This window comes from Haematobia irritans, chromosome 1 (assembly GCF_050003625.1).
Source record: "Haematobia irritans isolate KBUSLIRL chromosome 1, ASM5000362v1, whole genome shotgun sequence".
NCBI classification, from domain to species: domain Eukaryota; kingdom Metazoa; phylum Arthropoda; class Insecta; order Diptera; family Muscidae; genus Haematobia; species Haematobia irritans.
This window is the reverse complement of record NC_134397.1, coordinates 2,979,260-3,004,109: the sequence shown is the minus strand read 5'-3', so window position 1 is coordinate 3,004,109 and position 24,850 is coordinate 2,979,260. Positions and strand designations below refer to the sequence as shown.

Genomic DNA, 24,850 nt, shown 5'->3' with positions numbered 1-24,850 from the left:
AGCTTAAATATCATACATCTAATATTAATATGAACGATAAACAAATAGAGAAAATTCCAAATAATGTTTATTTGTGTGATTGCCAAACTATTTTTAAAATCAAAAAGCTTTTGCGAAATCTACACATACTCACACACACCCATTCAGATGATCGATCGTAATCGTTCGGGCTTTTGGTGTGGAAATGATGGGCCATATCTGACGAAACTAATTGCGTGGGTATACAACAACCCTTGAAAATAATGTTAATAATACCACAATATTTTGTTTATACAACACTCTCACAAGCAATCATTGAGATAATTAAGATTCATTCTTATATACATTGATTTGTTGTTGCATATTCTTCACATGTATGAATGTGGGATATGCTTGCCAACAGAGCAAATTGTTTATCAAACTAAATTTTAGATATTTTATGGGCATCCAAAGGAGAACGTATTTAACACTTATTAATTTTTTTAATGGATATTCGCTTTTAAAATATTCATTCATATACCCATAATAAATAACGAACTTTAATTTTGCTGATATTTTGAAATTGAAAATTTAGGATGACTTTCGGAACACAAATAAGGTATATAACCCCCTCAAACATGTTTCACGATCAAAATGTTATGGACTTTTCAAGGGGAACATGCAACATGTTTGTCACAAACATGTAATTTTATTATGTTTGGCGAGAACAAAACATTTTTGCGGCAAAAATGTTGCATGTTAGGTTAAAGGTTAAAGTGGCAGCCCGATTAAGATTCAGGCTCACTTAGACCATTCAGTACATTGTGATATGTGTTAGCACGTTAGTCATTCAAATATAAAATTTAGTTTTTGAAATAAGTTTGAGGAAACCAAATTCCTTCTCTGCGCGTGACCAAAGTTTATGAGATAGAAAGAATCGTTTTACAACCCAAAATTTGATACACTCAAAAAAGACAAGACAATAGACAAAAATTAAATACAAACGAAACATATATTTTAACTAAAATTTAATTACCCAAAAAATATTTCAGAATTTCCTAAAATTGTAAATGTGTTCCCAATATATTTTTTGCAATTTCTAACTCCATTTTTTTCCTTCAATATATGCAATTTTCTTTATATTTATTAACAATCATCATGATATGGAACATCAAGTATTCCCAGAAATATTTGCCTTTAGACATTAGATGTAGGGTACCCACACTCTATGAGGATTTGTGAAATTAATTATGATATTTTCTTTTATTTTTGCAGTTTATATCTTCTTTTCTCCTTCCCGTTAGTATAATAACAAAAACACAAACATGGATGCCATCAAGAAGAAGATGCAAGCGATGAAGCTTGAGAAGGATAACGCCATTGATAAGGCCGATACCTGTGAAAATCAAGCTAAAGATGCCAATGCTCGTTGCGACAAATTGAACGAAGAAGTTCGTGATTTGGAAAAGAAATTGGTTCAAGTTGAAGCCGATTTGGTTTCCTCCAAGGATCAATTGGAGAAGGCCAACCACGAATTGGAAGAGAAAGAAAAATTGTTGACCGCCACCGAATCTGAAGTTGCCACTTTGAATCGTAAGGTCCAACAAATTGAAGAAGATTTGGAAAAGTCTGAAGAACGCTCAACTAGCGCCCAACAAAAATTGTTGGAAGCTTCCCAAGCTGCTGACGAAAACAACCGGTAAACATTTACGCCAAACAATATCTATCACAAACTAAAAACAAAAACTAATCATTGCTTACCATATGTAGTATGTGCCAAGTATTGGAGAACCGTTCCCAACAAGATGAAGGCCGTATGGATCAATTAACCAACCAATTGAAGGAAGCCCGTATGTTGGCTGAAGATGCTGATACCAAGTCCGATGAAGTATCCCGCAAGTTGGCCTTCGTTGAAGATGAATTGGAAGTAGCTGAAGATCGTGTCCGTTCCGGTGAAGCCAAGATCATGGAACTTGAAGAAGAATTGAAGGTAATCCTAAATTCAACTTGTGTTTTTTATATGGTCACCAAAACCAGGATTCTTTTAACTCTTCATTAGGTTGTCGGTAACTCCTTGAAATCTTTGGAAGTATCCGAAGAAAAGGCCAACCAACGTGTTGAAGAATTCAAGCGTGAAATGAAGACCTTGACCGTCAAATTGAAGGAAGCTGAACAACGTGCCGAACACGCTGAGAAGCACGTTAAGCGTCTCCAGAAGGAAGTCGATAGGCTAGAAGGTAAGAATTCCTTGCGCTACTTGCTTAGATCATCTGATCTGAACAGAATCCGCTTGGAAAACATGTCTAAACTAACCTTAAGATCTTCCTTAATAGTAATCTTTGTAAATATGCTTTTCTAATAATATTAAAACAACAACAATAATGCTTTTTACAGACCGTCTCTTCCAAGAAAAAGAAAAATACAAAGCAATCTGCGATGATTTGGATTCCACCTTCGCTGAACTTACTGGATATTAAAAATGCAAAAAAAAACACAAATACTATACACTTACACATACACATACACACAAGACAAATATTAAGTTTAATTCAAACAGATCGTCTGTGTCTGTCCCCTTTACTCCCCTCCACTACAGGAGAAATTTAGGAAAACTTTAGACTTCTATTTGTATTGTATGGAGGGAACAACTTCCGATGTTTCTCAGTTACCACAAGGTTATACGATCACACAGTAGAACACCCCCCCCCCCCCCCATCACTCCCTCTATAACATACCATGTATAAACCACTTTTCCTACCTTACCCAAATACCCTACCCCATCTTGCCCATAGTTCAGTGAAATTTTGCTTTAACCACCATTTACTCTGCGAGTGTATTATAATTTTGCAAACACGAAACACACTGAAAGAAACTACTACATTGTAAAAAGTCAAACAGCGTTTATTGTAAGAATTTACCAACCTGCCTACGTTTCTTGTACAAAATAAACTAAGTCAGCAACCGTATGAGGTGATTGAATTCGACATTCGAATTTTACATATGTATTGTAAGCCTACATTTAATTTTGAGTTCTATTTGTTTTATGTTCTTTATCTTCTTACGTGGCATGAATGATTATTCCAATCCATACATATACTATTCTGCACACGCTAGTCAGCAGGCATCGGCATTGGAAAAGGATTTTCCAAATGACATCAGAGTGCTACCTCTTTTTCGCGCCTGAAACCACTTGAAATTATCATATTGTCGGTTGTGGGTTCGCGAAAAACGCTGTAACCACAAGCGATTATTTTGGACAAACCTTTTACATGCCACACAACACCAATGGACGCACGTATTTCGTGCACATGCAACTCCACTCTTAGCGTAGCGTTTCTGTTACTTGTTTTGCGTCAAATCATATATTTCTTAGTCACACGGCACATGATCTCTGAACCCCTGGAGATTGCATCAAAGAAATTAAGGACGCTGTGTGGATGACAACAAAACAACATCAACAACACGTTATTGACAATACCCTTCCCCATTGTCCATTAAACTCTCATCTGAATATTTTTAATTGTTTTGTGCTGCTGTAAAACAACCACTCGTACCCCTCTAGACCCTGAGCATTCAAGTATATCCAAGTAAAGTAATCAGCCACCTACCACACCAAACCAATTCCCAGCCAAATATAGTTTTGTAACTTCTTCAAGTGTATGTGTTTGTTGTGTTCGCAATGCACCTAAAGAAATTCTTCTAGTGTATGTGTTTGTTGTGTTCACAATGCATAGAAATAAACTCTATAGTAAATTTAAGCACTACTCATCACACTACCACTTTCGAACACCTATCTGTTCTCTTTCACTGTTTTTTTTTTCTTGTATATCACAGTTGCCGTTATTCACAATCTCACTAATAACAATCAAACCCTCTTTAATTTCTTCCAACTCTAGATGAATTGGGCATCAACAAGGACAGATACAAGTCTTTGGCCGACGAAATGGACTCCACATTCGCCGAATTGGCCGGTTATTAAAAGAATTTTTTTGGTCTCTCTGTAATATGTTTTCCATCTTGTAAAAAAAAATAAAATTAAAAAAGATCCATATCCTAACACCATCATCATTAAGGTACATACAATTGTGTACACACACCCACAAATGCATGTCGCACTCTTTGCTGTTCTCTCTGGGAAGTAATCTGGTGATGGTAGAAGGAAACCCTCCCAGATGTTGTGCTCTAAACATACCTGCATAAATATCGCCAAATATCGATAATAAATTTTTTGAAAAGAAATCAATTTATTTATATATAACATAATAAACATTTTATTTTAATTTATTTTTTTAATTAAAAACCAAACACAAATCAAATTTGTTTGTTGAAGCTTTATGTTAAAGTGTGGAATATGACGGAAACAAACTCAGGGTCACCATTGGATGAAAAACTACAAGTTATTTTTTTTCATCAAATCATCTTTGTAATATATTTTTATACCCACCACCATAGAATGGTGACGGGGGTATAATAAGTTTGTCATTCCGTTTGTAACACATCGAAATATCGATTTCCGACTATATAAAGTATATATATTCTTGATCAGGGAGAAATTCTAAGACGATATAACGATGTCCGTCTGTCTGTTGTAATCACGCTACAGTCTTCAATAATGAAGCAATCGTGCTGAAATTTTGCACAAACTCGTCTTTTGTCTGCAGGCAGGTCAAGTTCGGAGATGGACTATATCGGTCCAGGTTTTGATATAGTCCCCATATAAACCATCCTCCCGATTTGGGGTCTTGGGCTTATAGAAAATCTCCCGATTTTACTTCCCAGCAAAAAAATTTGGAAGTTCTTCCAAAGGCACAACTTTAAAAGCACTTCCAGAAGATGCACTCCCAATGATGTTCTTTTAATTAAATTTTTTTAACTTGGTTTTTTCATACTTTTAATGGGTAATTTTAACTTTTTTTGTTTCAAATAGGTTAAGAACAGAGTAAGAATTCATAAAATGGCACAAATCAATTACATTTTGTCGAAAAAAATGCTAAATCCAATCTGAAAAAATTGCGAATTTTTGAAAATATTTGAGGTCAAACGTTTCCGACAAGCATTAGAATCCATTAAAAATTATAACAAAATTATAAAAATTATTTATTTGACAAAATATCACAGAATTTTTTAATTTACATCCAAAACTTTGAATTCGGATCACACCTAAAGAAGTGATGCAAATTCAGTGCAACGGTTATTGAAATGGAGGACTTCCGTCCTATGACAAGCCCATGCCAAATTCGTCGCTTCTGCGTCAATTTTGCACCACTTCCGGATCCAAAAAGAACATTTTCATTACTTTTTTGGCGACGCTTTTTTGCTGGGTTCTTGGGCTTATAGAAACCGCAGTTTTTATTCAATTTACCTGAGATTGGAAATCTAGAGGTATTGTAAGACCACAAATACGTGTGCCAAAAATTGTGAGTATCGGTCCATATTTTGGTATAGCCCCCATATAGACCGATCTCCCGATTTTACTTCTTGGGCTTATAGAAACCGCAGTTTTTATTCAATTTACCTGAAATTGGAAATCTAGAGGTATTGTAGGACCACAAATACGTGTGCCAAAAATTGTGATTATCGGTCCATGTTTTGGTATGGTCCCCATATAAAACGACCTCCCGATTTGGGGTCTTGTCTGAAATTGGAAATCTAGAGGTATTTTAGGACCATAAAGAGGTGTGCCGAAAATGGTGAGTATCGGTCCATATTTTGGTATAGCCCCCATATAAACCGATTTCCCGATTTTACTTCTTGGGCTTCTAGAATCCGAAGTTTTTATCCTATTTGCCTGAAATTGGAAATCTAGAGGTATTTTCGGGTCATAAAGAGGTGTGCCGAAAACGGTGAGTATCGGTCCATATTTTAGTATAGCCCCCATAAGAACGATCTCCCGATTTAACTCCTTGGGTTTCTAGAAACCGTAGTTTTTATCTGATTTGCTGAAATTGTAAATATTCTGGTATTTTAGGCTCACAAAAACGTGTATCGGTTAAGTTTTTATCGGTCCATTTGGTAATGCCTCCATATAGACCGATTCCACTTCTTGAGGGTGTAGAAGGCGCACTGATCATGAAAATTGCTTGAAACTCAATGTAAAATTTCCAGATTTTACTTCTACAAATTTAAGATTTCAAATCAAGACGTTATTTTATAATTTTCTTGCACACTTACAAGAGATGTTAATGATTCCTCTAAAACTCAAACAAAAATGGTTCTTATAAATCCAGAATCTGATATTGCCCTCATAGGTGAAATCTTTAAATTTATCTTCGGGAAGTGTCCTCAAGTCCTCAAGCCTTCCTGAAATTTCAAAGGAAACCCTAATATTTGGTTCATGGTGTTGGGTATTTAAGATTCGGCCCGGCCGAACTTACTGCTGTATATACTTCTTTTAATTCGGTTAGGGTTAATTCTGGGGCGAGTATTTTAGATTTTTATTACATTTAAATCGTTAACGTACACAGCATCCAAATCGCGTCTTAGTTGCGTTTCCAGATTTTCCACCCAAAATCGAAAATTGAATCACCGATCAATAATACTATTTTTGAATTATTCTAAATTATGCCGCTAATATGCCAATATGTATATTCACTCACTAACAAAACATACGACTCGATATATTCCAACCTACACATATAAAACTAATACCCACTTTCCTTAATTGAATTCAAAATATAAGTGTTTACGGGGTTTCCGTCAATTTTTAGTTGAAGGATATAAAGGGTGATTCTTTTGAGGTTAGGATTTTCATGCATTAGTATTTGACAGATCACGTGGGATTTCAGACATGGTGTCAAAGAGAAAGATGCTCAGTATGCTTTGACATTTCATCATGAATAGACTTACTAACGAGCCACAACGTCGAATTTTCAGTGAATGGGCCCTAGAAAAGTTGGCAGAAAATCCGCTTTTTTATCGACAAATGTTGTTCAGCGATGAGGCTCATTTCTGGTTGAATGGCTACGTAAATAAGCAAAATTGCCGCATTTGGAGTGAAGAGCAACCAGAAGCCGTTCAAGAACTGCCCATGCATCCCGAAAAATGCACTGTTTGGTGTGGTTTGTACGCTGGTGGAATCATTGGACCGTATTTTTTCAAAGATGCTGTTGGACGCAACGTTACGGTGAATGGCGATCGCTATCGTTCGATGCTAACAAACTTTTTGTTGCCAAAAATGGAAGAACTGAACTTGGTTGACATGTGGTTTCAACAAGATGGCGCTACATGCCACACAGCTCGCGATTCTATGGCCATTTTGAGGGAAAACTTCGGAGAACAATTCATCTCAAGAAATGGACCGGTAAGTTGGCCACCAAGATCATGCGATTTGACGCCTTTAGACTATTTTTTGTGGGGCTACGTCAAGTCTAAAGTCTACAGAAATAAGCCAGCAACTATTCCAGCTTTGGAAGACAACATTTCCGAAGAAATTCGGGCTATTCCGGCCGAAATGCTCGAAAAAGTTGCCCAAAATTGGACTTTCCGAATGGACCACCTAAGACGCAGCCGCGGTCAACATTTAAATGAAATTATCTTCAAAAAGTAAATGTCATGGACCAATCGTTTCAAATAAAGAACCGATGAGATTTTGCAAATTTTATGCGTTTTTTTTTTTTAAAGTTATCAAGCTCTTAACAAATCACCCTTTACGATCTTTATGGTTGTGCAAATGTTCAATGAGTAACGTTAATAATATCGTTACTCATACGCCCAAGATGACCTCAAACGAACTGTAACGTATGACTACTAAAAATTATTTTAAAAACATATATTATACGCAATGCAGTACATATTTGAAGATACGAAAGATTCAAAAAGTCGGTGTAAACATTTTTGACATTGTTAGCCATAACTGAGTCACAGGTGACTCAAAAGCTCTTTTCCAATGTAAAATCCCAATCCGTTTTAACACGTGTTGTCATTGGAACGAGTAAGTTCTCACTCACCCTGCATAAGCTTAAACTCGCCAAAAGAGAGCTCAAAATGAGTGAGCTTTAGGGAGATAATATATGAGCTTACTATGAGTTATCTCCTGCTTAGTTTATGTTTTTCAAAATTTTTTTTTTTCGTTCATTTTGTTTTTAATTAATTAAAATATAATAATAACAATTCAGTCTTTGTAATAATATTACAATAAATAAAATATAATTTAACGTTAATACAAATTCGGGCAATATTAGGTGATTTTGTCTTGTTTGAGCGTTGTCTTAATTTTTTTCGCTCATATGAGATGGAGTTGTATCTGCTTTGTTAATATCGCACACTTAATGGAAATGGCATTCATTAGGGAAGTCAAAAAGTCTTAAAGGCATTTCTCAATATATTCATCTTCAAGCTATTTAAAAATTTTATTCAAAGTTTAAATGGAAACTGCCGTCACTGGCGATGATGTTTTTTAGTAAACAATAAATAAAAGTTTAGTTATTAAATTGGATTTTAATTGTTTATTTAAATGTAACTTACCGGGATGCATGACAAAAAAAAAACTAAACTGAAACAAATATAAAAGCTCAAATTCAAATTGATAGTTACAGAAGCGAATACATATTTTTTGTTTGCTTATTTGAATTGTTTCTATCACTTTACTTTTACTTAAGCAAAAAAGGTAACTTATTGCTTATCGAGAAAAAGTGAGTTCGGACAAAATTCAACTGACTCAAGACTGCATAAGTATTGAGTTAGCTAAAAATCGCTTTAAATTAATTTGAAAGAAATTGATTTGATTTTGGGAAAGGATATAAAAAAATGTTTTCAATAAAACATTGACAATTTTTTACGAATACCTACATAAAATGAATAGTATATCTACAAATATCAATCTTGGTGTGATATACTACCATTCGGTATTGTACAATTGTAGAACATTCAATACTGGCCGTAGACCGAACAGTCTTCAACTTGACTAACATGATTAACTCATTTGCATCAACTATACTGATATTGAATGCTGGACAGTATTGAAGCATTACTTTATTATAGAAAAGTTGGAAGAAATGTGTCCCACGAGATTCGAGAAAGTAGAAAGTATCCAAAATACACTTTTAAATATCAACGTGATTTATCTTAAATTTTTAGTTCATATTCTGTTATGTATGAAGAGGACATGACTCAATAATTGAAATTTAACCGAAATCTTTTTAGATACAACCATGCATCGTATCATAGGAGATTCCATTTGAGATCAATATTCTCCATGATTTATTCTGTTCTCAGAAGAGGAAAACATAGAGAAGGATGAATTGACAGTCTGTAAATAAACAAAGAAGAAAACAGAAAACGAATGACAAGTTTTTTTTTTGGGTTGAGAGTTCGCCTGGCGATGAACCACGAGGAGGAGTTGGTTTTTTCGAAGTTGTAGAAAAAAAGTCGTATTTAATGTGAACAATATTTCAATTAAAGCGTTTCTTCCTTTTGTTTTGTTGAAATGATAAGAAATGTAGTGAAAATAACTATCGCTTTTTTATAAAAAAAATATAGAAAAAAATACCTGACAAATGGTTATTAAACATAATAAATGCATAGAAAAAAAACTAATGAAAACAAAATGTGTCTAAATGTTGTAACAAAAAAAAAAGAAATTAAATACAAAATACATATTTTTTTTTCCTTTATAAATAAGTGACTTATGTAATAGAGTTAATGTTCTAGAAAAAAAAAACACAAGAAGATCACGTTGGTTCCCTGAAAAAAAAAAACAAAGAAAAAAAAAAAGGAAAAGAAAACCGGTAAAGAATTGGATTACAGCCCCTGTAATTGTTAAGCAACTTCATAATAACAGCTGCAATCATAGCTTAGAGAGCATGGGTGTCACAAACGAGGCGAATAAATCACAAGATTTCCCGCTCTCCCTCATATTTTTGAGTGAAACTTAACAACGAGAGAAGTACAAATGACGGATAAAAACAATCAATTCGTTACAAAAAAATGTGTTAAAGTACTAATAAAACCAAATGAATAAGCATTCAAAATAAAGAAAGAATGGAAAACATCACTGGATATAAGTGATCAAAACAAAAATGACAGTGAAGAAAAAAAAATAAACAAGTATTGATAAAATAAAAAAAAGGAGAAGCAAAAACAGTAAAAAGATACTACAAAAAGCAAGTGTAAATAAATTAATAATAAACACTGAATAAAGAAGTAGTAAGTGTAAATAAATTAAAAAAAAATAAATACTGAATGAAGAATTTACAATAAAACAACACCAAACCAAAACAGAGAAATAAACAAAAATAGTAAAAGTATTAGAAAGACCAAAGCAAAAATAAACTAAGGATAAATGCAGAACAAAGAGTTCACAATAACCAAAACAAAACTAAAAGAAAAAAAAAAAAAGGAACAAATACTGGGAAGAAGTATAATGAAGTGCGCATAATAAATGTATAAAAAAAAACATAAAAAAGAGTATGAAATTACCAAAACAAAAATAATGTATATTGAGAAGTATCTATAATTTCAACTAATTGGATGTACTAGGATTACACTGAACAAAAATTATTGTGAAATGTTTATACGTATTGCGCAAATAAAAACATATAAATATCAATAAATATAATAAAAATGTATGTATATAGGTATGTAAGTATGTAGATGAATCAATGAAATATATGTAAATATTGAATTTTGTAACCATAAAAAAAAAAGAAACAAACAAAAATATATATATATGTACATATATATTAGTTTTAAGATGATCATATCCAAACAAAACGAAGAAAAGAATATATAAATTTTATATATATATATATATATATATACGTTAATATATATAGATATATAATTATAAAACTAGTACAATTCAAAAGCATCACCCTTATTCCTGAAGTCGCCCTCGCTCTCGCCGTCGCTTTTAAGTCGTCTCGTCATTCATTTGGCATTCCTGTGAAGTGGCGACGACGATGATTACTTTTTGTACCAATTACAATACTCGGTAATAAAAGGCCGATATCACTAGAAAACAATCAGCTGATGCGCAAAAAATGAATTTTAATTTTTTTCGGTAAAACGCTTGACGACAAGGAATTTTTTTAGATTTGGAAACAAGTAAAAGTCACTGGGAGCTAAATCAGGAGAATAAGGTGGGTGGTCAAGCAAGTCGTACTTTAATTCGTTGATTTTAGCCATTGTTAAAACCAGGGCTGTGGAGTCGGAGTCTGAAGATTTTGCAGGAGTCGGAGCCGGAGTCGTAGAAATTTTGCTCGAATCCGACTCCGGCGAAACAAACTGAAAACACTTCCTATCTTAGTAACTAAAGAAATATTTCGACAAATTAGATTCCATTAGGGTTTTTAATCGAACAACGAAAAATGAAGTAATGGATTTCAGGCCATTCAAAGTGTATTTATATGGGTGAAATTTCACAGTGATGTAAAAAGTAGGTTTTACTAGAATATGGGCCGAATAGATCAACTGTGTTGTCCATTTTTAACATATTAAAATATCGATTTTTGACCATATATGTACTCTTGATAAAGGTACAATTTAAGACAATATAGCAGTAGAACATAACGTTCGAGTTCACCTCGACATGCCTGCCAAAAAATATAAACCCATCTTCCGATTTGTTTTAAGAAGTTTTTCCCAGTCTAAAATTTTCATAAGATTTGTCAGAAATTTTGAATTTAGAGTTATTATCCATAAATAAATGCGGAAATTTCCCGTCGGCCCAAATTTTGTATATGGAGATAATTACTTTAGAAATCTCCATATACACCCGATGTCCTTGGAAGCTGTAATTTTAAATTAAACTTCTGCCAACGTGCCATCTGAGCCTGTCTTTTGGGAGAATGTTTATTTCATCAAAGCCACTCGAAATTCTTTACATTAAATTAATGCCCTCTAACATGGATGATAAATTATGTTGACGAAAAAGTACTAAAAATGTATTAAAAATTTACTTGTCGAAGCCAAAAGTTGCTTAAATTACATAATATCAAATTTAAAGACTATTGTAAAGGTATACATATATTAAAATCTAGTCCGTTTTGGACATTTTTTTTTTTAGTTTTTCTAAAAAAAATCTTATTTTACAAAATTAGTAGATTAGTAGAAAATTTTGTCAAAAATGTATTTCTTCAGAAAATTTTATTTCAGCGAAAATTTTGTGAAAATGTTATTTCTATAGAAAATTTTGTCAAAATTTTATTTCTATAGAAAATTATGTCAAAATTTTATTTCTATAGAAAATTTTGTACAAATTTAATTTCTATAGAAAATTTTGTCAACATTTTATTTCTAAGAAAATTTTGTTAAAATAACATATTATTACTATAGAAAATTCCTCTCAAAAATGTTGAAATCCTGTAATAAAAACTAAAATATCCTAATTTGAGAATATGTATATTTCTTCAATGTCCGCTTTTTATAATTTTTAGAGTTGAGTTGATATGTAAGAAACGTTCACATTTAGGGCAGAATAACTTTATATAGATTAATTGTGATGAAAAAGTAAGGACTCGCGGTCGTGCCACGGTGCTCTTGGCAGTCGAAAGGTATCAAAAAAAGCACAAAAGTGTAAACTTTATCAACCCTGGCCTCTAATGTCATAACTGATAGACCATTTATAAATCGATGTTTCACGATTTTATTTCTATAGAAACAATATTCGTAACTGTCCAGCTATTCCTGTCAGTGGTTATTTAAAATTCCGCCCGTCCTAATTTTTGGCAGTTTATGTTTGTTTTCTATATCCGACCCATTACATTTTTTAACATCTAAACTTTCTGTCTGATTAGCCCGACATTTTGATTTTTGTGTATTTTTCTTTTTTATATAGATTTATTTTTTATAAAATGCCTATATATAGATTAATTCCACGATTTTACTTCTTAAACTTCTGGAAGCCTAATTATTTTTTGAAATTTTTTATTTTTATAAATTCATATTCTGGAGATTGTTGTTTTCTACCCATATTTTGATGTGGTCTTGTGTAGTATTTTAATTTATTGGCCTGACATAAAAATGTAGAGTTCTTTACATCCCTAAAATGCTGAGATTTGTTGTCGAGTTGTGTCAAAATTTAAGTGCCCATGTTTCCAAATCCACTTCCAGGTGAATGTGAATCAATTCCACGATTTTGGTGTCCTACAATCCACTTTCACCGGAATTTTCGTGAAATCAATTCACTTGCAAAAGTATTGGTGAAAGTTGTTATGTCCAAGATGGTTAAAAAAAAAGTACTCGCGTAAAAAATTTTGAATGTTAGGCTGTTAACTTTTTTCTGTTTATACCGCGCTTTTTGTGCTAGGCTAAGAAGTTTCCGAACTGCCCTCATATATTCACAGACAGTAAAAGCTTCCAAAACTATAAAAATGGTGACGACGCTGAGATCAATGACACAAGGATCATCGTGAAAGAAAACAATCAGCTGTGAAAACTGAATTTTAATTATTTGCGTTTAAACTGCTGTTTGTTTGTAATCCAATGTTGACATGAAAAATCAAAATAAATGATAAATTTTACTCGGAAAATGATTTACATTATCTAAGTTTGGTGCTAAATAAAATACATTGGCCTTGAAGGGTTTCTATTAAAAATAAATGGAATTGGAAATCAACACGTTTACTTTAATTGTGCAGTTTTCTTTTCTATGATGTGAATTGTGATGACCATAACTACTATATCTAATGGCTGAAATCTAGTTCCTTTTTTTTATTATTTATAATTTTTGAAGATTAGTCACTTTACTTCTTACCAATTTCCATTTTTTAAATTTATTTTTCAATTGTTCGATTAATAAAGTTTAAAAAACTAAACTCGTCGCTGGTAAATTTAACGGCGACAAAAAGCGACACCAGGAATACAGATTTTCGTCGATAGCAGAATATATCGACGAACGGAATACCAATTAGTGGCGACAGACGAAAAGCGACAAAAATCGACGGCGAGGGCGACTTCAGGAATAAGGGTGCATGAATACCTTTAACAAAGCATTCCAAAACGAATCCTCCCAAATTATTTATTTAATATATTTAACAAAAAATATTCTATTACAAATATACATACATTAAAAAGAGTTATATTGCAATTCATGATGTAGGAGATATCGACTAAAAATTTCTTTGTATATTAATGAAATAGCGGAAATATACATTGGCCACGAAACCAAATCATAAATTATTTCAGAAAACATTCCTGGAACTCATATTATTACAGTTGAAACCAAAAACAATAGAAGAAGATGGGAAAATGGTAGCAGAGGGTATCAAACCATTGACGGCGTTCGATGCAAACGTGTCGTTTATGATTTTTTGTTCCACAAATTAAACTAAGAATAAAAAGAAATTTATATCAGGGAATGACGTAGAACAATCGGTCAAAAGTTTCTCATTATTATTTACACAAAATTTAACATAATTTGTGAGTTTTTAACAAAAAATATAACAATTATTTTCTAATTTGTATGAATTCCCAAAATATATTATAAATTTATCTCATAGCAGTATTTATTTTTAAAGTTTTTTTTTTATAAGTTAAAAAAAGAATGTGCCACTTTTTAAGAAAAAGTGTGCCACTTTTTTCGACGTTTGCCACTTTTTGATAATTCCCAACGGTAACGCTGGCATCAAGTCATCATTTGTAATAAATTTTAGTAAACATTTACATTTTATTTCATGGTGAGCTCACTTTTTTGGGTGTATGCAACAAAAGAGAAATACAAACAATCTAATTTCATTGGTCATTGGTTTGTATTTAATTTTGAAACATTTGCAAACTTTCATTGAAATTCAAAACATTGGACCACGCATCTTTTAATCATTAGATACACACACTAAAACATCATCCATATTTGGGATAGTCCAATGCGTCACAAAATTCAAAGAAACCCAAGGTGGGTAAATAAATATTAATAGCATCAGCTACAAGTCGAATGAGGCATGTACAATTCAATGAATTGTATACAAAGCATAGAAGATTTTATAATATATATATATATATATATATATATATATATATATATATATATATATATATATATATATATATATATATATATATATATATATATATATATATATATATATATATATATATATATATATATATATATATATATATATATATATATATATATATATATATATATATATATATATATATATATATATATATATATATATATATATATATATATATATATATATATATATATATATATATATATATATATATATATATATATATATATATATATATATATATATATATATATATATATATATATATATATATATATATATATATATATATATATATATATTACGATCAGCGGTTTATATGGTAAATATGTATTAAAATACAATTTCGAAATTTTATTGTGCCAAACTCATCATATTGCGTAAGTTGTTGTCCCCAGGTTGTCAATAATACTAAAAAAAAGTTGCTTTTATTTTACAATTTTAGCCAACACTATGTGTACTCTGACGAGTACTTCAAAACTCCTAAACTAACGCAACAAGTCCAATAATTAAGAGTAAAATACTCCCTCTCCAAACGAGGTTAAATTTTACTCCTACTGTACAATTTGGTTATAAGATCGTACGCACAAATTTACTAACACACTCAACTCGTTAAGAGCATCCACAACGTATATTGTAGTAAAATACGTAAGAAAACAATCAAAGTAAGTTTTTGTTTTATATTCACATGTAACTCCGAATGGAGAAAGTTGAATTTTTGCATTGACATTGGTTCGACACATACAGTTTTACAACATAACACATACATATTCTTGTACCTTCAAATGCAAAATGGCATAAGCATTTTTTTCTTTTTGAAAAATGGTAGTGAACATGATGAACGCGACGCCGTAAAAAAACCAGAACCAACCGTCGGTACTTGCTGTTACATTTCTATAATTGCTGGTCTAGCAACAACAATTGGTGAAAATTTGTACGATTTAAAATGAAACTGGTTTGAGACTAGTTAAGCTACACTTGTAGTTTAGTCAATGCATGGGTTTAAACTGAAATCGAAAACAACAAAATCATTGAAGAATAAACCAACAATAACAAAACAAAACGAATGAAGTAAGAGGAAGCACGCTCGAAATAAACCTAGCTAACTGCACTCAAATCGATGATTTGACAGTGGCAAAGGAAAAGAGATATGTTTGTACAAATTTATTTCGGCAAAGGCCAGGTATCATAAACCTTTTTTCAGAAGGTTCAAGTGTGGTCCACTTTGGGTTTAGTGAACTGCCTGAATTTATTCAGATAATTGGTTGATAGTTTCGCTGCAAGTAGACGATGTTGATGAGGAATGTGGTAATTCCGAAACGTGCGTCCATCCAACCATCTTGCGGTCTATAGGACTTTGACCAAATAAATTTGACAAACATTCTTTTCCTCTGTTGGTTAAGATACACTTGTAGTTTAGTCAATGCATGCTTTTAAGCTGAAATCAAAAACAAAAAAATATTATGTTGGAACTAACACCCAACATACCATTAAAACAAGTAATCCACCTGAGGGAAAATGGTGGTTAATTTTAGAAAATTTTAACTAAAATATATTACAAACGCCGATATCACAAAAAACGGAAATATTATTGCGCAAATTCAATAAAATTTATTAAGACTAATTTAAACACAATTAATTTTTTTTCAGTTGTTTAAGAAAATTTCGTAGTTTAAAAAATGGAGTTTAAATGTCTTTAGCGGCATACACAGGTCAAGGTGGGCGTATATGTGGTAAAATGTTCCAATTTTAAGAAATTTTAAACTACTTTTTGGGAAATACGAATTTAGTAAATTATGATTTATGCCTTTTCTCTTTTTTAGTTTATTTAACTAACGTACACAAAAAATTATGAAAGTCAAGGAAACGTTCTCATATTGGGAAATTTTAACCAAAACGATCATTTTCATGAAAATAGAGTGAAATTGACTTTACTGCCTTGGAAGGTTCACTTTTTAATTAAATAAGTAATAGCTGAATTGATTGAAACCCCCAATTGCATAAATTTATTTAAATCTTAACTGGGTCAGACATTTTTTTATTTGTGATTTCCGCGATTCAATTACAAGTTAAATGCAAATTTGACCTACACTGAAAAAACAGTGAACCCTTTTCCAATGCAAAATGAACTAAACTGTAGTAATATTGACCATGATTTAGCCCTTAAGATTTTTTTCAACTTGTCTAGTTTATAATTCTCTTAAATTTTAGTTCATCTATAACATTGTAGTTTAGTTCATTTCTACAACACCATAAGATTTATATACCCCTACCAAGTTAAAAAGTCAGTATTATTTTGGTTTACTTGCTTATTTTGTGGGAAACACGATAATAAAAATTGGTTAACAGTCTCTTTAAAATGTCGACGACTAAACTATAAATAAATCAATCATTCCACAGTACAGAGAAATTAAATAATTAAAGGAACAACAAACCGTTTTACTATTATGAAAATTTTCATATATTAAAATTAAACTTTCTTTAAGCAAAAGTACTTTATTATAAAAACTTATGATGAAAGTTCTTAATGCAATGTTTTTTGTGAATAAAAATTATGACCACGTGGAAAAGAGAGTTGTTCATTTGAACCCGCTGTTTGGACATTTTGACTTATCCTTTTTTTATTCATCGTAGGTAATTTTTTCACATATCTTGCTGGAAAAAATGGAAACAATAATGAAAATTGTTAAAAATGAACACCATGTAATGAAATATAATTTTTAATTCTTCATTTTAGATTGTAACTTACCATATTTGGGGGTATTTTATCAAATGGTGTAAAGAATTCAACTTTTCTTTGGAAAACGTATCTCATAAAATTTGTACCTGAAACAATTAGAAAAATAATGGAGTATTCTATATAAACTCATAAAACTGTGTTGTTATCGATGTGATAAAACTTACCCATTTTCTATTAAATTGTACGCTGAGGGAAAATATAAAAAATTGTCCAAATTTATTTGGGTTACTCTGAAATTAAATATTTATTTTTTACATTAAATAAAATTATTAAATGGATTTTCAAAAAATCTAATGAAAAAAAAATAATAGTTATGCATAAAAAACCAAATATTCTTGATAACCCTAAACAGTCATCATTCGCCAAAATGACGACACGTAATTTCATTTTCAATTTAAAATACATTTTAGTCTATTGGGAAATGGTAAATTTAAGTTATACTAATTCGACCGTTTTATGAATTTTTGTTTTATACTACTTAAATCAAATTGAATAAGAAAATAAATTCAAGTTTGGTTCACTTTTTCGCTCACGATGAAAATTATAGCGTCTTGAAATCAGCCGTAGTCAAAATGACGAAGGATGACGTTAATGTACAAAAAATAAGGATGACTGTCGAGGGTTAGAAGAAAGTTAAAGAATCCTTACTAATTCACTATTAAATTACAGGCAAAGGAGTACTAAAAATTCGTCCAAATTTTTAAGGGGTTATTCTGAAATTAAATATTTGTTTTAACATTAAAAATATTACATTGGTTTCCAAAAATTTGATTAAAGAAATACTAAAATAAGGTATTAAAAACCTGTAATTTTGATAATAAAAAGGTCACAAAAACGTAAATATTCTAGTTGAAATAAAGAAAGAAATCCATCTGGAGTTGCTCTGAAATTAAATATTGTTTTTACAACAAAGAAAAACATTAAACTGGTTTCCAAAATTCTTTTTAAAAGAAAGTCATATTAAAAAATACTTACCAATTTATGAATAAACTATACGCTGAGATATACAAAAATTTTCCAAATTCATCTGGAATTGAATATTATTTTTTTACATAGAATAATAAAAATTTCAATACACTTTCAACATATTTTCCTAAATATTCTTAATAACTTTTTTCTAAACTACTGATAAAATATAACACTGATAATATAACTTTCATTTAAAAGGTTTAATTAACAAACACCAATATATGTCTCAAAAATCCAAAATATTCCATGTCTTTATATTCCCTTGTTGCATACCAGCTAAAAAGATGCAACAGCCCACGCCAACGCCAACTATACAACTGAAGCATGCCAAACAAAACCAAGCAAAGCCAAAAGATTCCTACAACAACAAAAACACATGTGCCTTTATTGAAAACAACACCTCATCCAGCCAAATAAACCATCCGCGAAAAACAAACACACACACACAAACCACTAAATGGACAAAAATAAAAACAATCCCACGCTCATGTATACACAACAAAACTCAAGTAACATCATCTTTACATTAATCACATTCCACTATGCCGATAAAGATCTCTGTACTATGCATTAGTTCATAGCATCTGCTGACAATTTACTCTAAGAATAATATTCGTAAAGGCACACCAGTTTATGAACGATGAAACGTTTAACTTAAAATTTGCAAAATTTTCATGAGATGTTATCTACCATTTTTGACGAAAATGTCTATAAATTTAATTACATGTGAACTAAAAATATTTCATTGGGTAATTTTTTACCAACAATTATTAACTATAGGAATTGTCAGTAAGAAATTCCTATCCACTTTCAAGTTCATTTTTCGTAAAAAAATATTTTCTCATACAAAAAAATCTTATAGTAAATTGCACTTATTATTTAGAAAATACTTTACATTTCACAAGTAGTTTTATAGCATGACAAACGAATTTTTAACTACCAGTTAAGAAATTTTTTAAGGAAATTTCCATCGTATTTTGTAGGCCACGAACTAAACGATTGCTATTTAGAATTTGTAAAATTTCCTTTCGAGTAGTTAATTTTCGTTGAAGATACGAAAAATGAACTAAAATTCTGGAAAATTCTTGTAATAAATTATTGTAAAAATCTTCTTAAATTTACGAGACACTTTTTTTTCTGTGTATAGAGATATCGTATACGTTCTCTTAACGCAAATAAATTTGTACATTTGTTGAAAAGTAGATTGTATCTTTTAGGTTTTTTTGCATTTCACATTAAGTTTTTTTCCAACAAATAAAAATATATTCATTTACTCGATTACCTGTCCGCTTACCACCAGCGCATGCGTGCAGCAGCAGTTGAATTTAAACCGCGGTACAACAGACACGGCCACAAACCAGCCGCATGGAATAAAATCAATATAAGACCTAACGCTTTTCAATGTTTCCCATCTTTTCTTAACCACAGACTTAATAAACCAAACTAAAATAGAAAAGTTTCAATGTGTGATAATTAGCTAGCTAAAATTAAAAATTATCGTAAAGTTCGGCGACATTTAAAACGACCAATTATCTGAATCCAATGAAAATGAAAGTGTATAAACAACAGAGATTCTTGAAATCACCAAAGACGATAATGGGTAAAAGCAAATCTAAGGTGACCATATCGGTATGGTGTTGTGTGTTGGTATTCACGGTGTTTACCAATTTCATATTATGCAATAGTGTAAATAGCGTTAACGAAAATAATCATAATCATGAATCATCATCGTCACTGGGGAATTTATCCAAAATTATAAGTGATGAAGCATCATCGGAAATGGTATGGTCCCAATTATTAGAGGATTACGTTGTAGGAAGGTAAGGATCTAGTCAACATAACGATATAGACGATAATATGTCTCTTAAAACGGTTATTTAAATCTTTCAAAGCACTAGAAAAGATTAAATCAAAAAATAAGTTAACGTCCAATTTAAGTGAAATATTTGCACCTTACACCAACTTAGAACAAGACACATTAAAGTGGGGTTATAGTTTGTGTCATATTTTAAGAAAATTTGTTAGCTGAAGCGCTTATTATCATCATACTTCTCATGGAAGAGATATTGAATTTTTGGATGAAAGATACAAATGCTTCATATATAGGCTAAAACTTATTTTGAGGATTTTGCGTCATTGGCTTAAAGTTTTCTTTTTCGGAAATTAATTTTTAGAGATACACTTAAAACAATATTGGCTTAATATGAAAGATTATTAAACCTAAATTTTGAAATAAGGAAAATGTTCCTTAAAGTAAATAAAAAAATTTATTTAACGAAATTATCTTTAAATTGGTTGTATTAAATATAAAAAAAGCTTCAAATATAGGGTTATAGTTATTCTGAGGATTTTGCATTTTTGGATTGGAAATTAAGAAAATAATTTATAATATGGACTTTTTTAACTAACTTTTATAGTTGAATAGCTTTGTTAATAAATCGCTGAAAAAGTATGAACATTTTATAAATGAGTTCTGTGTCCTAATTTTAATTTTAGAGAGCCTACATATAATTAAAGCTATCGTCCACTAAAAAATTCCCTTATTTCAAAAATCCTTGGTTTCAGTATATTTTAGAAAATTTTAACTGAAATATGTTAAAATTAGCGACTCCATACAAATTAATTAATATTTATAATCAAGTTGAAGAAAAATTAAAAGCCAAACAAATTTTTTCCTGTTGTTTAGATAATTTCGAAGAAAAAATGAGTTTAAACGTCTGCGTATATTTATATATAAATTAAATTCTTCATATATTTGTTTTTAGTTCAAGTGCTAGTAGCCGTACATCCAAAGATCTTCCATTCTTCAATGAAATGGCCAATGGAAATTCTCCAGGAGGACCATATCAAATGATGATGAATCCAGGCATGGGGCCAAATCCTCTCAATCCACAACCACCCCTAAATTACCATTCGTCTGCTTATAAAAGACCAACATCAAATGTATTTATAAATAAACGTATAGGCGAGGTGGGTGTAGAACTGGAACCACATAAAAGGCCACCTGTCCAAATGGTAAATCCACAATTTCGGCCAATGAACAGCCAAGTAACGCACAATCAGCCCAGTTTTCTACAGCAAATATTTGGAGGCACCGGCTCAGGAAACAACCACCAATCACCCACGGCAAGTACACAACAGCAACACATGAGACCCGTACCCGTGCAGAATCATCACAATGGCCCGCCACAAACATTTCGGGCAGTTTCAGAAAATGACTTATATTTATTGGGGGCAATTGAAAAGTTGGTTTATCGAGTAGACTATTTGGAGAGCAGAGTCCGGCGCACAGAACAATTAATTTATTATCTAATGGCAGGAAATAAGCAACAAGAAGGTAAAACATATATATCTCAGCAATGTGGGTCTATCCAACTATATTTTTAATTGGGTTTATTAATTTATATGATTGATTATTATTAAGTGACCCACATTTTCATAAAACTCTGTTATTGCAAGTTTAGCGAACAATCCCCTTTAACTGAAGTAAAGATATATGCGATTTACATGATTAACTGGTAGTCAAAGCCTAACGAAGCAACGTGGGAGCCACCGTAGTGCAATGGTTAGCATGCCCGCCTTGCATACACAAGGTTGTGGGTTCGATTCCTGCTTCGACCGAACACCAAACAGTTTTTCAGCGGTGGATTATCCCACCTCAGTAATGCTGGTGGCATTTCTGAGGGTTTCAAAACTTCTCTAAGTGGTTTCACTGCAATGTGGAACGCCGTTCGGACTCGGCTATAAAAAGGAGGTCCCTTGTCATTGAGGTTAACATGGAATCGGGCAGCACTCAGTGATAAGAGAGAAGTTCACCAATGTGGTATCACAATGGACTGAATAGTCTAATGCGCTTTACAGACTATCAGTTATTCCGGACGACAGTACTCGTGTCGAACATATCCCATATATTGTGCAAATTATAAGTTAAGTCCGAAGGCATAATCGATACTGCTGCATGTTTATGGGATCGATAACACATTTACCGATTATTTAGTCATCGCCGACAAGTCGTATCGATCCGACACACTGTAAGATTCTTTACAAACACCGACATTCCGTCCGGAATAACTGATAATCTGTAAAGTGCATAAGTGAGCCTGATACACCGGGCTGCCACCTAACCTAACCTAACGTGGCAATGTCCCTGAATCAATTAATTTTTATATAATTGTCATTCTAAATATTCTTTTAGTTGCAAAACGAAATAATTTAATTTTTTAAATTAAATTAAATTAAATTAGTAAATTGTTCTCATCTTATCCAGTTTTAAAAAGATGTAGTTTTTAGTGTAGTTCACACACTTTAATTCTGAATGTTTGCTGTTACAGAGAAATAATACTCAGGGTAGCTTTTAGTTTACCATAAACAAAAATCAAGAAGCAGCAACTACTATTTATTACTTAATTATAATTTCTCATGTATCTTTTACAATATATATTTATTATTCCCTTTTCTAAGCATAAACCTACTCCCATTCCTTTTAATATTATTATAACATATTAAAATATTCTATGTGTATGAATCACATTTATAATATTTTTTTTTTTTGGTTGTTTTTGCAGTTCGTGATCCTTGTCCCACAAACTTCACAAGAATCAGTGACAATTGTTATTACATCAATAGTCACCAGCAGGTCAATTGGAAAACTGCGAATTCAGCATGCAAGGCTTTGAATTCACATTTAGCTGAATTTGAAAAAGTATCGGAAAATGAAGAGATCATGGCTTACTTATTGAACCAGCCCAATCATCGCGGTCGAGATTACTGGCTCGGTGGTCTAAATCCCGGTCTCTTGTGGATTTGGTCCAACTCGGCCAAACCGGTAAATCCAAACATGAATCTCACATCTATTGCAATGTCCCATAAAGATGGAGAAAAAGATCCTGAGACAAATACGATTGATGGAGACAACGAGGACAACATCACAAAACACGAAGCTATTTTAAATAATACTCTCGAGATAGAGGGCCAGGGTAGATGTCTAAGGTTAGCTTATAACACAGCAAAACATGCATATAGCTATCATGGCCAGGAATGCACTACCAGACAACACTATATTTGTGAATACGAAGACAAAACATTAGATAATAAAATTAAAAAAATAGCTAGAGACCTTAAAATTTTCCAGTAAGGATTTTAAGAAACGTATTAATACATATCAAAAATTGAATAAATAAAACTTGTTGAAGCAAAATATTCAGCTTTTGTTTACATAATTTCTATTTAAAATACCCTAACTGAAAAAACCGGAAGCCAAACAACAAATAGTCTTTCGATTATTCCATATAAATACCCAAAAACATATTTTTCAGGAGATGTTAATATTCACGACCTTCCGTCTCGGTCCAATATTCTATCAGAGTAAGGTACCAATTTAAATCGCTTTAGAACTTTGAATGAACTTTTCGTTTCATCTAATGAAAGAGAGCCAAAGCAAAGATGATCCGAGTAACAAGTTTTTTGGTTCTTTACTGTCAAAAAGTGGTAACGTCATAAAAGTCATATACAACATAAAAAAACTTATTATGTGGTATGTCAAAAATATTTACAGGATACTTAGATTTGATTTCAAACATTTTTTATATCCCTTAGTATGAAAACGCCATATCGAAGTATTTTAGAATTTATTATAATTTTTTTTTAATTTAATATTTTTTGGATCCAATCACGAAATTAATTGATCCAATTAATTTTTAATTGAAATATTTTCAATCACAGAAATGATAGTATCAATCAACCAAGTCAATAAAAAAATTAATTGATACTATTAATTTTTGTGATTTATATTTGTTTTAATTAAAAGAATGTTAATACAATTAAATTTTTAATTGAATATTTTTGAAAATTCAATTAAAATTTTAATTGGAAATATTTTGGAGAAATTTTTTTCTGTATATACCCGATTTTCATATGGTCATTTGAAATAAAACTAATAAGGGGGTTATTCTCTATAAATTCTTATATTGTCAAAAACTAAGTATTTTACGAAGGATTACGACTTTTTTAACGTATGGTAAAATGAATCGTAAATACCTTACACTTTACGACGGACCATCTCTGAGATGATAAAATGGTTAACATCAGAGCCGCGCCGACAATTTTAACCGCCGCCGACCAGTTTTTGCCAGTCGAAGCTGCCACCGAATATGTCGACTCATCTCGACTCAAAATTAGGCGCCAATTAATCAAAAATATTGATTGAAGTCAGAAACCCAAAATCCCT

At 31.4% G+C, this 24,850-nt stretch overlaps 2 protein-coding genes across 5 annotated transcripts in view; both read left to right on the top strand.

Annotated features, from left to right (window-relative positions):
* Positions 1-4,274, top strand: part of Tm1 (tropomyosin 1) — a 53,523-nt gene extending 49,249 nt beyond the window's left edge. The window contains exons 2-6 of one of the 3 annotated variants that reach the window (XM_075288940.1): positions 1,234-1,657; positions 1,729-1,948; positions 2,018-2,195; positions 2,353-2,928; positions 3,855-4,274. In XM_075288940.1, coding sequence (XP_075145055.1) covers positions 1,284-1,657; positions 1,729-1,948; positions 2,018-2,195; positions 2,353-2,435 — 855 coding nt within the window. In that variant the 5' untranslated portion in view covers positions 1,234-1,283 and the 3' untranslated portion in view covers positions 2,436-2,928; positions 3,855-4,274. Of the gene's footprint in view, positions 1-1,233; positions 1,658-1,728; positions 1,949-2,017; positions 2,196-2,352; positions 2,966-3,854 lie in introns of all 3 variants that reach the window. The other 2 variants (XM_075288941.1, XM_075288942.1) reach the window with 2 other exon arrangements.
* Positions 4,275-10,110: 5,836 nt separating this feature from the next.
* LOC142220055 (uncharacterized) lies at positions 10,111-23,823 on the top strand. 2 transcript variants are annotated; one of them, XM_075288920.1, is made up of 3 exons: positions 10,111-10,532; positions 21,390-21,961; positions 23,190-23,823. In XM_075288920.1, the coding sequence occupies exons 1-3, from the start codon at positions 10,519-10,521 to the stop codon at positions 23,756-23,758; spliced, it is 1,155 nt and encodes a 384-aa protein (XP_075145035.1). In that variant the 5' UTR covers positions 10,111-10,518; the 3' UTR covers positions 23,759-23,823. The 2 variants fall into 2 exon arrangements, with proteins under 2 accessions (XP_075145035.1, XP_075145034.1); XM_075288919.1 differs by lacking the exon at positions 10,111-10,532 and adding an exon at positions 19,877-20,444.
* Positions 23,824-24,850: the final 1,027 nt, after the last annotated feature.

Coding starts and splice junctions, on each gene's coding strand:
- LOC142220055 (XM_075288919.1), top strand. CDS start 20,167: ATGAAAATGAAAGTGTATAAACAACAGAGATTCTTGAAATCACCAAAG. Junction 20,445..21,389: donor GAGGATTACGTTGTAGGAAG/GTAAGGATCTAG, acceptor ATTTGTTTTTAG/TTCAAGTGCTAGTAGCCGTA. Junction 21,962..23,189: donor AGGAAATAAGCAACAAGAAG/GTAAAACATATA, acceptor TTGTTTTTGCAG/TTCGTGATCCTTGTCCCACA.